The sequence below is a fragment of the Anthonomus grandis genome, chromosome 7, assembly GCF_022605725.1.
Source record: "Anthonomus grandis grandis chromosome 7, icAntGran1.3, whole genome shotgun sequence".
NCBI classification, from domain to species: Eukaryota; Metazoa; Arthropoda; class Insecta; order Coleoptera; family Curculionidae; genus Anthonomus; species Anthonomus grandis.
The window spans coordinates 7263140-7280518 of record NC_065552.1 but is presented as its reverse complement, the minus strand read 5'-3'; the positions used below and the strand labels follow the sequence as shown (position 1 = coordinate 7280518).

The following is a 17379-nucleotide window of genomic DNA, read 5'->3' as shown; positions in this document are numbered from 1 at the left end:
CCTCCGCAATCCTTTCCGGATCAACTACCAATTCACCCGATTCTGATTTTAGTTTGATTGGTTGCGATTTTTTACTTTTATTTGATTGAGAATTTATGATTTTCCAAGCTGTTTTATTCTTATTTTTTGAGTTTGTAATCCTGCTGTTGTTTATTGACTTCTTATAATTAGATAAAAACCATTGTATATGATTTGGTTGACAATAAAAGGTTATCATCATTATTATTATTATATATTAACAAAATGATACGCCACTGATGTTTGACTCGCATTACAGGATTCCACCCTACCTAAGCAAATGGAAAGCGCTTATTTTGAAAATTGACACCTGTCTCACGATCAGCTGTTAAATGTCACTTATCTGTCACCGTATTTATTTTACTGTTGTTTACATTGCAAAATTTAATATTTACACATTGAATTATGGAAATTTATTTATCGTTTAGCGACAAAAATTGGCAATAATGATTTATTTTTTACTATATTTGTACAAATGATAGTAAACGTTCATCAAACCTACAACTGTCATTAAAACATTCAAAATGGGAGACGTCGTATCTCAAGTTGTTGAAGACCAACAAGTAAATACCTTACTGACTCAAGAAATTTGCAATTTAAGCTACGAAGATCTTCTAAGCTTAGTCGGAGAGCTAAATATTCTGTAAAAAAGTTATTCGAACCCAAATTATTCTATTAAACTTTAAATTTCAGCTCACAAAAGTGCCTCGACACCAAAGGTAACCAGCTGATTTTTGCTGTAAAAAAAGGCTCGGATTCCACCGTTTTTTGGAAGGCCACCGTTCAAATAGCGTGTTGTAGGGTGGATACACAAACGCAGAAAGTTCAGTCGTACAGGCTGCTCAATTTAGGGCAATTTTTAAAGGTTTTTAAAACGTTTCAGTGTCAAGTTATGGCAGCTGAGCAATGCAGAAAAAGGTATCTGACTTTACCTGTTTTATTTGGTTATGTTCTATTTTATCAATAAATTGAGGGAATACTCTTAATTATTGAAAACAAGAGAATAGATTCATTATAAATTATCTTAATTTGCAACATTAATAAGACAGAGGTTTTTTCCACTAGCCATAATTTTAAGAAAACCAACTAGTGTTTTTGCATAAATTTTAGGGGATTTAAACTAGTTAACTATTCGAATATGCAAAACTCCTTTTTAAAAAAATATAATATTTATTTTATACAAACTTAGTGTAGCTACAATTTCAACTGACTAACTAAAAATTACAAATGGTGGATATTTATATGAGTAAAAAAGCAAGTTAAGCATAAGCAATGATCAGCATTCTCCATAAGGGACTGTGACATAACTCCTCCACCCCTACTGACAGCTCTACCGCTAAGGAAGCTGGATCGACTGCTGGTTGTCCTCTTGGCATTTTTTCTGGGTACAGTATCTTTTTCTCAATTTGGCATAACATAGGTAGCTAATCCCAGTTACCAACATGATATAGATAAAGATTGTCCAAAATGAGGTACAGCGGCTACTCTGGAGAATTCTAGTGAAGGGTCGATTGCAACTATCTGGCTCTGCAACTCCTGAAGTTCATCTAGCTTTACATCGGTTGATGTGAAACTTAGGTTTAGTAAAGGCAATGGTTCATTGATCTTGTTTAGATCTGGAAACAGTAGTGGTTGTGGGCTGAAGTTTGTGGGTTTATTATCGTTAGTAATGATAAGTTCGTTGACCTTGGCCAAACAGTTGTTCGGAATATTAACCATATAGGATCCCATAAGCTGAACCTCTTCTTCTTGTGCTTGGCATTTCAGTAGAACTAGTGCTTCTTTTGGTAAGGCAAATCACCAGTTGTTTGAGCTAGATAACTGGTTAATTATGATGTGGTTAAGAACGACTTGTATCTGGCTATATATGGAAGTGCTTTTGACATAGGACAGCAGTTGGACTTCGGAAGGGCTAGATTCCTGAATATCTTGTAGATTAAATTTGTCACAGAGGAACAGCTGTGTGGAGACTTCTTGACAAGCCTGGCTTTGATATGCGTAATGCAATTTGTTTTTCATTATATATTTATTTCGCAGTAATATAACCTTAAACCAACTCTGTACAAGGACAGGGGCAGCATATTAGTGAAATATCTCAAAATTTTCGTTAAATGTTACGGGAACATGTAGGATAAATGTAATTCTATTATTTAGAATGTAAGAGCTGTTCTAATTGTTTTAATTCGTTAAATAGATCTGTGGTTTTAATAATACTAGGATGCATCATTTTAAGTTTAGCAAAAGTTATAGAGTTTTCCAAGTCTTGTAACATAGAATCTATAAATTCATAAACATTAACAAGAGCATCAAGAATGTTAAATTTCTTTATAACACTAAGGATTAAGGAGTTTTGGTTCATTACACTTTGATACATTATATTGTCGTTCTTTTGCAGTTCATTGATGAGATGGTCGTAACGTTCACCATCTGCTGCATGCATCTAAGTTACCGGTTATAACTTTAAATGCTGAGCCTACAATATTGATCAACCCGCGTTTCATTCTGTTAGGATGTGGTACAAGCTCTTTAAGTTTATTCTCTACTCTATTTTGAATTAAATCTAATATTTTAAGATAATCATAATTATCTGGCAGATACTGAGGATGTTTAATTAAAAGCGTAGTGATATTTATTGATTTTCTATGCAATTTGTTCATCTCCAACATTATCGGATTAAGGTCATAAACATGAATTAAATTATATTCAAAATCGCGAATTATAGCATGCCCTAATTTAATTGGTAGATTTCCAGGATTGTCCTCTAATTTGCTTAAAGTAATCCGATCTTGAGGTAATCCGATAGTAGCATGCAGAGTCGCAATTAATATTCCTAGGCCTATTGTTCTGGTCATATCCGGTCCTATAAGGATGATCCTTCCAGAGGCAATGTAGTCTTACTCGAAGCAGCAATCCTTGCGAAATTTTCCTATGTAGTGGCAGTTTTCCAGCAATCCAAAATGCACTTAACGATTAACCACTTTCCAGATCACAGTTTATACAGCTTACAATGTTCTTAAAAGTCCGATGTACCGTCGAACTTAGCGAACCGTAGATTCGAATCCGTGATTTTACAAGACTTCTACGATAGAACGACTTTACACGAATACTACCGATTGCGCCAGTTAACTATTCGAATATGCCAAACTCCTTTTTAAAAAAATACAATATTTATTTCGTACAAACTTAGCGTAGCTACAATTTCAACTGACTAACTAAAAATTACAAATGGTGGATATTTATATGAGTAAAAAAGCTCCATAAGGAACTGTGACATAACTAAGGAACTGTGACATAACTAACTAGAGGATATTATTTTAGGTGGCAAATTGAGATAAGTAAAAGAGACTAGAAGTTATATTAATGACATACCTTGTGCACCTAAAGCCAGTCATTCTGCAGTTCATAGACATATAAGTTATATAAATCCAAAGTAGTTTCATACGATACCAGTATGGTGAAAAATAACAATTTTAAGAATACTAAAAAATTATAATTAAAAATGTGGATATTTAAAAATAACATCTATGTTTCTGTTAATAAACTGCAAAATATAAGTAACATTAAGTTTTGATAATTAAGATGATTTAATTCTGATATTTAATTGGTTTTCTCCCTCCCATGCCAACCAGGATCTTAGTAAAGACCAACCCAATGAACATTCACCAACCCTCATTATCAACAGCAAACAAAGTCATTTTACTCCTCGGGCTTATCAGAGGTATATCCAGAACCAGTATAACTGAAAAATGTCCTTGTCAAGATTTAGTACCTAATATGTAATAATAATAAATCTCTTTTTTTTGACACATAACAATTTACATTTTTTCCTTCATTAATTTTAATGCGAGATTCAGCTCAAAAAGATAGCATCTTCCTGGCGGTTCTTCCATTTTACCTAATTGACCACAACAATATTAAATTAGAGATATGGTATAAAAAAAAATTGATACACACTCAAGTCCACCAAACAAGATTTTATCCCTGCCTATAACTACACCTGTATATAAAACTAAATCTACATTGAAAGTAAAAGAAAATTCATTAGAACCAGAAAACCACTCAATTTATTTCAGCTGTTGACTTTTGAATAATTTTTTATATGTGCACACTAAATTAATTTAGGAAAATAAAGTTCTCGATTTCATCTTGAAGGCTGTTTATACTTTTAACGTATCTTTTGTATGTATAAGCACTATTTCGGTGTTATGTAGTGAAAGTGTTAAAGTTCTCCTATGAAGGGTGTGGTTATTATGAATATCTGTATGATATCTATTTTTCTTATATGAATAGGGTGGAGATTTCAACTAAACTATAATAAAAATTAATGGCTTGATATAGTCTTCTGTTTTACATATGTTGCTATATGCTAGGTTAACTGCATCTTGTTTTTTTTATAATTTTTTTTGTAATATTGGGCTAAGCCTGTTGATTAATAACCAAACTTATGTCAAATATTTACACAATGGCTTATATTCGTACATAGAGTCAAGCCTGCTATATATCATTTTTTAAGCTTTATTTCCTGCAAAATTAGTTCTTTTTTTCTTAAAAGGTGTTGATTTTCTATAACTTAGTTTTTTACTTATTATACATCTATGGAATTGTTTGACATATCTTCTCTGCTTTTAAAGCCCTGGAGATAAAATAAATAATTTCCAAAACATTGGCAAAAACAGTTGGTTCCACTAAAAAACCTCCGTTTTATATTTCTAATATCCAATAAAATAGATAACTTATCACAATAATGTAGATTTTACATGTATTTCAGTGATAGCTCTGCCGCTCCAAACCCAGAAGTGTCTTTTTCAACAATTCTACAAGACACCGTTGATTCCCCTGTCCCTTCAGAATCTCCAAACGAATGTATAATTTGTTTTGAGCGGAAGCAAGACATTACACTGCCCTGTGCTCATAGTTACTGTACATTGTGTATAGAAGAATGGTACATACCCCACATATTTCTACATTAGTTCGATTTTTTTTATAATTATATTTTTGTATAGGAACGAGAGCCACGATACTTGTCCAATTTGCCGAGAAAGGCTCGATAGTCCAAGTGATACGTGGGTTATCTCGGAAGTTCCCAAAGCAGAGGAAATCAGTGATGAAATAAGGGATAGTTTGTTGGAACTCAGTGAGGAGAAGAACTCTATTTGCACCACTTCTTAAAATTATCTTTATATTTGACTAATATTTTTTACTTTATTGTTATATACTATATAGTATTTGCTAGTTTATTGTTCCTTAATCTTGTAGTATTTTTAAGGCTACCCAAACATTTTACAAATATTGACTAAATATAATATGTTTATTTAAAGATTATAAGTTTACCATTGGAATTTATTACACTTCTGAGGGAGAAATTGACTCTGAAGTCATACGTTTCTAGTTTCCACAGCAGTATCTTGTGATCCACACAATCACATGCATCCGCACAACCCATCAAATGGATTCTAATGGTCACTACCTTTATATAGAGAGATAATAATAATATTTCTTTATTTCATATTACAAACTCATATTATACATGAAAACTTAAATAAAATGAAATGACGTCACAAAAAAAAGCTGTCTCCCTTACATAACTATGTATAAGTTTACATACCTAAGTAATCGTCCAGGATATTTGGATTTATTATTATGGTTCTAAAGTAAGTTTTCACCTTTTATTTAAACCTGTTTAGATTTCCCGTAGTTTTAATTTAAATGCGGAAGTTTAATAAATATATTTATGCGCATATAGTAGGGACTCTCTTCAAACAATGAAAGGCTATATATGTATGGTACCTAGTTAATATTACATATGTGAGTATTAAACCTATGATCAACAGAAGTAGGAAACTTATCTCTATTTTTAAATAAAAACATCACTGCTTCAAATATATACAATGCGTATACAGCTAGTATTCTCTTAGATCTAAAAATACCTCTACATGATTGCAAGTATTGCATCCCAAAGACTATTCTAATTATCCTTTTTTGAATGATAAATATACTTTGTATCTTAGAGTTGGCTGCCTAGAAAATAATGCCATACAAAATACAAGGCTCTTCTAGCCCATTTATCTAGGTATTTTAGAACTGTACGGAAACAAAAACAAACTACACAGCTTATTTTGTAAATATTCAATATGAGCTGAAATGTCTAAAGATTCATCAATATATACACCCAGAAATTTAGTTGATGCCTGCACTTCAACCTCGACATTGTTGAAGTTTACTTTTTTTGGGGTTACTTCCAAGTTTATTACACTAATCTTTGTTTTTTTTTTTAACAGTAGATCTTCATTCAGGCATAGCTCAGAGATGTTCGAAGACGCCACTAATAAATTTGTATCATCTGCAAATATTGTTAGGGTATTGCATATACTGTTTAAATATTATCAATAATTTGATAAGGCAAGTCATTTATAAACACAATGAACAAGGAAGGCCTCAAAATACTTCCTTGTAGTATACCTATTTCATTAGCCTGAATGAATTTCTAATCTGCTGCTTTCTTCCACTACTTGGACTCTATTATTGATATAAGAAGTGAACCATTTTTAATGAATTATTTCTCACCCCATATAACTGTAATTTCTTTATTAATAAATTTCTATCTAAACAATCATATGCCTTGGAAAGGTCTAAGAATATTCACAATGAAAGCTTTCCCTCCTCCAAATTCCTCAAAACTGCACAAGTGAACTGAAATATGGCAGTCTGTGTAGATCTGCCCTCAAGATATCCATGTTGATTATCACATAAAATATTGCACTCTTAAAAAACTGAGAAGCTGATTGCAAACTGTCAATTCAAACAGCTTTGAAAAACTTGGAAGTAGCCTGATCGGTCTATAGTTGACAAATTCATTAGGATCGCTCTTTTTTTGTAGATTGGCTTAATGAGTGCACTTTTTAATTGATCTGGGAAAATTCCATGCTTTAATTAATTGTTCAAAATGTGGCAAAAAACTTCAGATATGGTTGGAATGCAAACCTTGACAATGATCGCTGGTATATATCATTTCTGCAGCAATTTATTTTTTACTTTTTTAAGAATAGGTACGTTCGCTTAGGCTTATAGGCTTTAACAAAAAGCTTCTAGGGTTTGCTGCTATATTCGTTTGCCATGTTGTTTGTTTGTTGTAAATCTGTTAAGAGATTAGGTACTATTTTAAGCAAAAAATTTTTGTAATCATTGGCAGCTTGTCCAGTGATAGAGGGTTCTTGATTTATAACTTTCCCAGAAACTTCTTTGCATATAGTCCATATACATTTATTTTTATTATCTGATGTCTTTCATATTTTTTATATTTACATCTTATCAACAGGTCATCATACTTTTATTTTACAATTTTGTATCTATCTGCATACACATAGGAAAACGTTGTATTAATATAAAAAAAGTATTTAATCTAGCCGTCACTTCCCTAACTTCCTCATTATATTTATAGAGATTTTCTTTTTTACTTTTGTTACATATTAGTTTCTTTGGAAAACTTTGATTAAAAATTGATACAAATATATTCATAAAAGCTCCCCGTTGGCTATTTACATCAGAGATAATTCTGGCCCTGTGGAAAACTGTGTGTCATAAATTACTTCTGCAATGGTCTTCCTTGGTAAACCTAGGAATATTTTCAGATAACTGACCCCATCCCAGTTTTATTTTTAATTTCGTTCAGTTTTTTTTTACTTCACAGTTTTCCAACGGTTAAAGAAAAAAGTGCCTTTATTATTATCCTTGATGTTTCTTAGGTTCGTATTTGTTCAAAACACCACTGGTTACGTCAACCGCAATAATAGAATTTAATACGAACTATGTATTTTATAAACTAAATATAGATAGTGCTACCAACTAAAATACGAAACTATATCTGTAATACTGCAACTACATATTGGGCTAAATTTGTTAGAGTCCGTTATCATTTGAGACTTAATAGAGTCAATCACTTAGCGAATTGATCAAGGATAAATTTATTATACAGTCTCAAAGTACTTGTGAGAGGGGAATGTAGGTACAATTTTAAAAATCAACATTTCGCTCATAAACGGTAAAGGATATAGTTTGTAAAATTGTGCACCATTAAAAAAATTCTGTTATTAATAGATGAACAATTAGTAGGATTTAGAGGAAAATTTCCTTTTCGGATGTACATTCCCAATAAACCGTCAAAGTATGGTCTAAAAATTGTAACGCTTTATGATAAGGCGACAAAATATTTAATCAACGCCTCACCATATTTGGGTAAATCAACAAATACACATGGTAAACCATTGGCTGATAAATTTGTTCAGCAGAGTCCTATTCATTCATTAGTAGATCGGTTTGTAGCAAAACCCTTTAGTCTTACGGTAGTATTCGGAATAAAGCCCACCAAACCCTTCAGTCTTACGGTAGTATTCGGAATAAAGCCCACCTGGCACCACAAAATGATACGAAATAAAAAAGAACGCAAGTTGGAACTACGATTTTGTATATAGTGACAAAGGTACTTTAGTTTCATATAAAGGTGGTTCACTTTACTGCCGAATGAGGAGGTGCCAATGGATCGGGCTTTGAGGGAGTTAAATTTTTTAACGTTCTTCCTTCCAAAATAAAATTTTGAATATACAGGGTGTCCGGAAGCTAGATGCAATCGTTTAAGGGGGTGATAGCTGACTTAATTTCAAACATTTTAAGCTAAATATGTATAGGTCGAAATTTGTTTATAAATTTTTTATGGCAGTTTTTGCATTTTTCTCAAGAAATACCAAAATTTCACACTTAAACGGTAATAGAGCGCAAGTTACAATTAGTATCGGAGTTTCAAAGTTTATTTTGTTTTGTCTAATGTGTATTAATAAAAATACGATCAATTTCAAGCTTCTGCGTAAACTTATTAGAAAAAATAGAGGTATTGAAACGCCCTTTATTTTTAGATATCACTCATGCCGATGCCTGGCCAATTCTCAGAATTATGGCCTCTTTTGTGCGGCAGGTCATGTAAACAAAAATTATTAGACTGAGGCCTCTCATAAGCCTACTAAGCATTAGAGCCCCGATTGTGGGGTTATTTTAGGTTTTAATGTTAAATAAAACACAATTTTGTTTAAACTATTTATTGTTCATGTTTAAAATGCAATCCATTATTTCTAATACAGGCACGAGCCCTTTTTGTTACTTCGGTGGTGGTTACTCTTATGGTCATATCTTCTTTCATCCTGTCAAATGCTTCATTTATTTTGCGAATCAACTCTTCTCTTGTTCTTATTTCGGTGGTGTATACAAGCTCCTTTGCCCGGCCCCATATGAAAAAATCCAACGGAGTTAGGTCAGGCGATCGAGGAGGCCAAGGAAAGGTTCCGCCTCTACCGATCCAACCGTCCGGAAAACAGCCGTCTAAGTAATTCCTGACAGCCAAGGACCAATGCGCTGGACAACCATCTTGCTGAAAGATTATTGGTCTTTCTCGTTCCAATAATCCAGCTTCGTCTAGAAGAACGGGGATATCATTTTGTAGAAAATCTAAATAGTTGGCACCATTTAAATTCTCTGGTAGAAAATGTGGCCCAATAATAGTCCTGCCTATTACTCCGGCCCACACATTGACCGAAAATCTGTTCTGAAATAATTTTTGTGTTTTCCAGTGCGGATTTGCATCTTTGGCAGCCCATTCGTGGAGGTTGGTAATACCTACTTTCTTCTTCTACTTTTCTGACCCTTGCAGTAGGGTCTGCGGTAAAAGCTTCCAGTATTTGCAACTCAATCTCTACATTATTATGGCCAGGGTTGACTCCACGTGCCGAATTATTCCCAATGCCAACTTCAGTAAGACGGCGAAAGGTGTTTTGAAACACCCTGAAGTTTGGTAACCTCCGATCTGGATAACGTTCCTGGTACAAGCGTCGTGCCAAAGCTCCATTACCGTTAGCGCGTCCATATGTGAAGACAATGTCAGCGTACTCTTGGTTGGTAAATTCCATTTTACAATACTGTTTAATAAAACGGGCAGAAACTCGATTTAAAAAACAGTGGATGCAGTCAGTACGAAGTTGATAATCTTACAAAATTAGAGGCGAGAGTGAAACTAAACAACAAGAGGCTAAAATCACACGTTTTTATTTATTAAGCGAGTACCTAACTTGTAACCCCCACCCCAAAGTACCTACTAGGTACCCCTTACCCTACAGTATCTACTATTAGGTACCTCTGCTTAATTTTATTTACCTGAACTGTCCCATAATAGAAAATCAATCCAATAAGTTTTGTTTACATGACCTGCCGCACAAAAGATGCCATAATTCTGAGAATTGGCCAGGCATCGGCATGAGTGATATCTTAAAATAAAGGGCGTTTCAATATCTCTATTATTTCTAATAAGTTTACACAGAAGCTTGAAATTGATCGTATTTTTATTAATACACATTAGACAAAACAAAATAAACTTTGAAACTCCGATACTAATTGTAACTTGCGCTCTATTACCGTTTAAGTGTGAAATTTTGATATTTCTTGAGAAAAAAGCAAAAATTTCGACCTACACATATTTAGCTTAAAATGTTTGAAATTAAGTCAGCTATCACCCCTTAAAGGATTGTATCTAGCTTCCGGACACCCTGTATATTAAGAACATTTTATTTGCAAATTAATTGTAGGAATTTTTAAAGATCTTAACCGTGCTTTGTGGTGTATAGGTACTTTATATTGTTTTTAACGTACGACTTTAATATAGTAGTGCTAGTCTATTTTGACGTGTGTAAGATTTTCTTTAACTTGTCCGCATGAATAAATACTATGATTAAAATATCATAATATATAGCACATTCTTCTGAATCTGTAATTGCCTAAAGGCACATGCTAGAAATAAAACCAAAATTTCACCAAATCAATTTAATTCAGCTGTTTTTTCACTTCATTTTTAAAAACTTAAATTAAAAAAGTAATTTAAAAAAGTCGCGTCTATTGAGGCCTTCCTCTTCCGAAACCAGCGCGGAATTCCACTTCGCCAGTGCCTGCACCCACATCAGCTTTCTTGTCTGGGCCACCAGGACCAGCTGGGTTTCTCCTGAAAAACAAAAAAAATAAACATTAAAATGAGATTTTCAAACTTATTTTCCAAGTTTTCTGCTCTTAAGGCTGCCTTTCATGGTGAAAAATGTTAAGGATATATTATCAGTCATTTTCCAAATTATCCATAAATATCATGAGAATTAGAATGCAGATAATTGAGCCAGGGTCAATACGATGCAAAGAAAATTACTTTTTAATTGCTACCCTCTAAAGTCAACACTTGAATGATTTTTTTTAAGATATAAGATTTCATTATTCATATCATAATAGACACATTATCATATATTAGACAATAAATTATTTGAATTTAAAGTTACCTATATCCTGTCCTGTCTTCCTTTGGACCACCTTCAGTTCTGAGAGCACCAGCGGGTCTGGGACGAGCGGCTTCAGTCCTAGCTTGTCTCTTGAGGGTGCATGGGACAATTTCAGGGGGCAAGTGCAAGAAGGTCCTGAGGTATTCAATACCAGGGTTGGTCAAGTACCTAGAAACAAATTCAATAGTAAAATATAACGAACAAATTGAGAGAAAAGGAACACAATAAAATATAGACAAAACATTTGTATAACACAATATTTTTGTAAATTTTAAAAAACTCGCTTATAATGCCAACTTGTATTAAATAGAATTATTTGATAACAATAACATTTCTCCATTAATGTCAGTACTAAATGATCTTAATATTCACAAGGGATCATTCTACTACCTCTAGGACCACTCCTACAATTTTATATTAGACAGATCTCTTTATTTTTTCTTTCTTTATTAACCTTTTGCTCATTGAAGTAAATTTTTCTGATTTTTGAATAATTAGCTTTATAAGAAAGAATGACATTCTTAAATTGGAGTGGCTATAATATAGAGGGTTGGGATGAGCGGGAAGACCTTTCTCCACAAATGAAAATGCCAATCTTTTTGTTAAAAATTATGCATTTGAATGAATTCACTCATCATCAGACTCTAAAATTAATTCTTTCTTTCACCACATAGCTGTGATGTTTACAGTTTACATGTAAGAAATGAAATGTATAACTCTTAACAAAAAGATTAGCATTTTCATTTGTGGAGAAAAGCTTTCCCACCCTTTGCAACCGCCTAAGCTTTACAACTTCATTTTTAAATCTGGAGATGGATCTTCTGATTAAATAAGACTTCATTCACTTTAATCATGAAATTTGTACACCCAAGTTGGCTCATCTGATATATTACTTTGTTTATGTACCACCTATTTATATAGATTAAGAAAAACAATTCCAAATAATGAATACCCTTCATCAGATTAATGTTAAAGATACATACACAATTCATTTTTATTATATTTTACATAATTTATATTACACATAATTTTATTAGTCGTTCTGTCTCTGTATTTACAGGGTGATTTTTATAAGAAGGTCATGCTTTTGGGGGATGATAGGGGACGTTCAAATATAACTTTTAATATCAGACACTATGGGTCAGAAATGCCTCTGAAGCAAAATACAGAGGGTTAAAGTTTAAAAAAAAATTAAGAAATAAATTTTTAGTTTTTTGACTGTTTAAGATGTATTGGTGTCAAATCTTCTCAATAAAGCTACCTAATAAAGATGCTTTAAATGTAAAAAGTAAATGTTTTAGTTTCAACCAGTGGCATAGATCAGATAGGCATTAGAGTATTTTTTTAATAAAAAAAAATAGTACGCCACTGATAATCAAAAATTTTAAGAAACCTTGGTTTATTTAACAGAAAAAAAGGTATCCTGCATCTTTTTCCCAAAAGGCACCATTCTATCAGAATTTAAAAATAAATAACTTAAATAAAAACTGAGGAAAAAAAATTATTGGATAACGTTAAAAAATACTAAATAATAAATAATAATAATTAATTTAAAAGGTGCTCAAAGTGGCCGCCATTTTGTTGGATACAGAGCCTGCAGCGTAATGTTAAATTGTCGTGAATTTTCTGAATAACTTCACCCCTATCTTTAATTTCCAAACCAAAAGCTTGGCAAATGTCTGGGTGTTTAGCCCCTTGTTGAAGATGGGTCAACAGATGCAGAACCTTTTGTTTTTTAATTGGATAAAGTTGGTGTCCAGCAATTTTTTGGGTACTTGTATTTGGTCTCACACGAACTCATCGGATTCGCAGAGTGTGCATATCCGCTAACTCAATGCCACGCAAATTGCAAAGAGGGACATGATAACAAAATGTCATTAAACATAGATAAATGTCAAATTCTAACCTTCACAAGAAAAATGCAATTTATAAATTTTGATTACAAAATTGATAATTTATCGTTAACTAGGAAAAGTAAATTTAGGGATCTTGGAGTCTGTTTTCAAACAAATCTCAAATTTAAGCAACACTATGAAACTATTGTAAACAAAGCATATAAGCTTCTTGGTTTTGTAATAAGAAATACAAAACATTTTAAACAAATAAAATCAATAATAATTCTGTACAACTCATTGGTCAGACCGATCTTGGAGTATGCCTCAGTTATCTGGGCACCTAAAGCAATGGTGCATATTAATATGATTGAAAGGGTCCAAAAAAGATTTTTAAGATACCTGTACTTAAGAACACATAATGCATATCCTTATATGATCTCCTATAATAGTATGCTAATTGAATTTAAAATGGTAAGATTGAGTGTTAGGCGTAATAAGAATGATGTCTTATTTATTTACTACATAACTAACAACTTAAAATATAAGAACTGTTCTTTAATTAATCATCTATCATTTGCTGTTCCTAAAATCAATTTGAGAATAAGAAATAACAATCTTTTCCAGTGTTCACCCTCAAGTTGTTCGCCATTTAATAGAATGATGCAAGAATGTAATAATTATATACAAAAATATGATATAGACCTCTTTAATATTAGTATTCGCCAAATTAAGACTGATTTTGTATCTTTATCTGATTAATCATTTACTTGTTAATCTGTTCTTTTTGTTTTGAATTTTTAATTGTAAGTAGGTGTATTTTAATAAATGTTATTAGTTTTAGTGTAGGTTTAGTTTCATCATTATTATTGATTTTCCTTTTTCTTTCTGCAAGCCAGTAAGCACTCCCACATATAATTACATTTCAAATGTGTTTGTAAGAGTATAAATAAATAAATAAAATAACTAATAGCTTTGACAGTTGCTAGGATATTTTTGACATACGAATCAAAACTTTGTTATAAACATCATCTTCCTGATTAATTTAAATAAGGTAGTTGTTCTGCCGTTGCTTTATTTTGAATGTTATGGAGCGATTTACGTGGAATGAATTGGCAAATATGCATTTAACCCTTGGTGAATCCAGAGGAAATGCTGTATTGGCTCACATGATTTATGCTTAACATTTTCCCAATCAAATGGTCCCAGAGAGAAGATTTTTTCTTAAGGTCGACAGGAGTCTACATGAGAGAGGACAATTACAAGTAAGTACCTACTTAAAAAAAATAAAAACAAAAAATTAACATGTACTTTTTGTTTTAGGTGAACCCAGGCATAAGAGTTCGTGCAAGACCTATTCGTGATAATGTTGAGGAGGAAATACTTCACAATATTGAAGAGGATCCAAATACAAGTACGCGAAAAATTGCTGATCACCTGAGGATAAGCCAAACATTGGTTTAGAAAGTTTTGCATGATAACCACCTTTATCCATTTAAAAAACAAAAGGTTCAGCATCTGTTGCCCCAAGACTATGCTAATAGGTTCGCGTTTGCCACTTGGTATCTTCAACAAGGGGCTGCATCCAGACATGATTGATTGACAAATATGATTTGCCGAGAGCGACATTTCAACCTAAGAAACAATCATGTCTGGGCTGATGAAAACCCTCATGCTAAATTTATCTGTGGCTACCAACAAATATTCTCTGTGAATGTTTGGGCAGGCATTGTAGGGGAGAACTTGATTGGTCCGTACATTTTGCCAAGACGTGTCATTGCAGGGAATTATTTGATTTTTCTTTGAGATGTACTGCCTGAACTTTTAGAAGATGTGCCATTGGATGTTCGGCAAATAATGTGGCTTCAACATGATGGTTGTCCGGCACACTATGGTCGCATTGTCAGGGAATATTTGAACCCAAGATATCCTAGACATTGGTTTGGGAGGGGAGACTCAGTGGCTTGGCCAGGGCGCTCCCCCAATTTAAATCCGTGTGATTTTTATTTGTGGGGTCATTTGGACCATCTTATTTATTCTACACCTGTGCCAGATGAACATGATCTTTTGGCTCGCATTGCAGTAGCTGCAGGCAAAATTAAAGATAGGGGTGAAGTTACTCAGAAAATTCACGACAATCTAACATTACGCTGCAGGCTCTGTATCCAACAAAATAGCGGCCACTTTGAGCACCTTCTAAATTAATTATTATTATTTATTATTTAGTATTTTTTAACGTTATCCAATGATTTTTTTTTCCTTAGTTTTTATTATTAAAGTTATTTATTTTAAAATTCTGATAAAATAGTGCCTTTTGGGAAAAAGATACAGGATACCTTTTTTTCTGTTAAATAAACCAAGGTTTCTTAAAATTTTTGATTATCAGTGGCATACTATTTTTTTTTATTAAAAAATTACTCTAATGCCTATCTGATCTATGCCACTGGTTGAAACTAAAACATTTACTTTTTACATTTAAAGCATCTTTATTAGGTAGGTTTATTGAGAAAATTTGACACCGATATCTTGAACAGTCCCCTGTATTTTGCTTTGGAGGCATTTCTGACCCATAGTGTCTTATATCAAAAGTTATATTTGAATGTCCTCTCTATCATCCCCCAAAAGCATGACCTTCTTATAAAAATCACCCTGTATAGTCTTTTTAATGATGTTTATTGTCTTCTATGTCTGGACTTTTAAATTGTGAGGTAAATTTGTCTATAAAAAAAAAAGGTTTGTCATTTTTTATGCTTTGATCCCTTTAGAGAGTTTTTTTGCTATTTTTATTATTTATTTTGACCTGGAAGTGTTATAATTTTAGTGAAGTTTTTGAAGTTATATTCTTTACACATTTTAGGTAGAACTGTTGATAGCTATTTGTTAGCCGAAAGCACTCTGTTAGTACTCTAGAAAAATATATACATGTTATACAAATAGCTTCTTGCATTTGATTATTGTCTACTAACATTAATAAAGCACCTACCACCTAAACATAATACAGCCTTTAATGAACCTGATAAACTCCTCTATTGAACCACGGATTCCTGACCTACTTAAAATATCAACAATTCCCATTCCAAAAATAAATTAATAATTGAAAATTAATGTTTGTGTGCATACCCCATCATACTTTCATTCCTAGTCCACATTAACTCTATAGTACCTAAATTACTTAAGATGTAATGTAACAATTATTTATTTGGAAAAAAAAACTATTAATACAAAATTAGATAACAAGAAAATTCTTAAGTTTAATTCATAAATTAAATAAAACCTTAACTTTTAACTAAACCAAAGAATTCTTAAAAAATATGATGTGTATAATGTTTTTAATTGTGTTCAGTGACTTATTTCTTATCCCAGTAATAATCTTTTGATGAATTTTGACCGCAGATTCCAGAGTATAAGGGTGAAATAATTTTCAATTCCCCTTAAAAAAAAACATTTAAAATAAACACATACAAAATATAACTTACCAGTAGTAATGCCTCCATGCAAATTGTTCCTTCACATATCCTTTGGACTTCATGGACTGTAGGGCTTTAATTACTTCCAAGTTAGGGATGGTTTCCAGCTCAGGATGTTTAGGGGCATGGTAGTCCTTTTTAGCTACCATAACACCCTCCCTGAAGAGGTATTCGTAGATGGCTACTCTGTTCTTTTTTGGCATCAACATCCTAAAAAGTAAATTACCAATTTAACTTTCCTTTTTCCTTAAGATTATTTGGAGGTTAGAAAAACAGAGAGAATTTTTGACTTTTTTTATGGAAAAAAAATGCGTTCGTGGGGAAAATATCGACACGAACGGAAAGTATAAACCTTAACGATTTATTTCCAATTTAATTCACTTCACTAAGATTTAGGATTATTTAAATTTTTGAAAATATAAATTCACGTACTTGAACTACCTATTTACACGGCTGTCAAAAACCGAAAGAAGAAACTGCCATGTTAGAAATTTTGTTGTGACAGCTGGTCTTCTTCTTTTGACATTGGCAGTTGTTTATTGTGGTCTTAGCAACGTAGCAACATTTCTTATATCCTATGACGTCATAAGGATCCTAAACAAAATAAAATACTCTAATTAGAAAGTAGTAAAAACAAAATGTTCTAATTTAAAATTTTATGCTAAAGGGAAGCAACTTGCTTTAGGTAATAAACTGACCAAAGTTTAC

The 17379-nt window shown here is 32.4% G+C and overlaps 2 protein-coding genes across 3 annotated transcripts; one reads left to right on the top strand and one right to left on the bottom strand.

The window, feature by feature from the left end:
- The first annotated feature begins 352 nt into the window (after positions 1-352).
- On the top strand, positions 353-5335 carry LOC126738892 (RING finger protein 141-like). 2 transcript variants are annotated; one of them, XM_050444367.1, is made up of 4 exons: positions 353-661; positions 712-936; positions 4769-4960; positions 5022-5335. In XM_050444367.1, the coding sequence occupies exons 1-4, from the start codon at positions 543-545 to the stop codon at positions 5185-5187; spliced, it is 702 nt and encodes a 233-aa protein (XP_050300324.1). In that variant the 5' UTR covers positions 353-542; the 3' UTR covers positions 5188-5335. The 2 variants fall into 2 exon arrangements, with proteins under 2 accessions (XP_050300324.1, XP_050300325.1); XM_050444368.1 differs by having other exon boundaries at positions 356-661; positions 4787-4960.
- A 5525-nt stretch (positions 5336-10860) lies between these two features.
- Positions 10861-17258, bottom strand: LOC126738905 (40S ribosomal protein S10-like). Its single transcript, XM_050444390.1, has 4 exons — positions 17104-17258; positions 16681-16881; positions 11373-11540; positions 10861-11050 (listed from the first exon to the last, which is right to left on the bottom strand). The coding sequence occupies exons 2-4, from the start codon at positions 16878-16880 to the stop codon at positions 10945-10947; spliced, it is 474 nt and encodes a 157-aa protein (XP_050300347.1). The 5' UTR covers position 16881; positions 17104-17258; the 3' UTR covers positions 10861-10944.
- Positions 17259-17379: the final 121 nt, after the last annotated feature.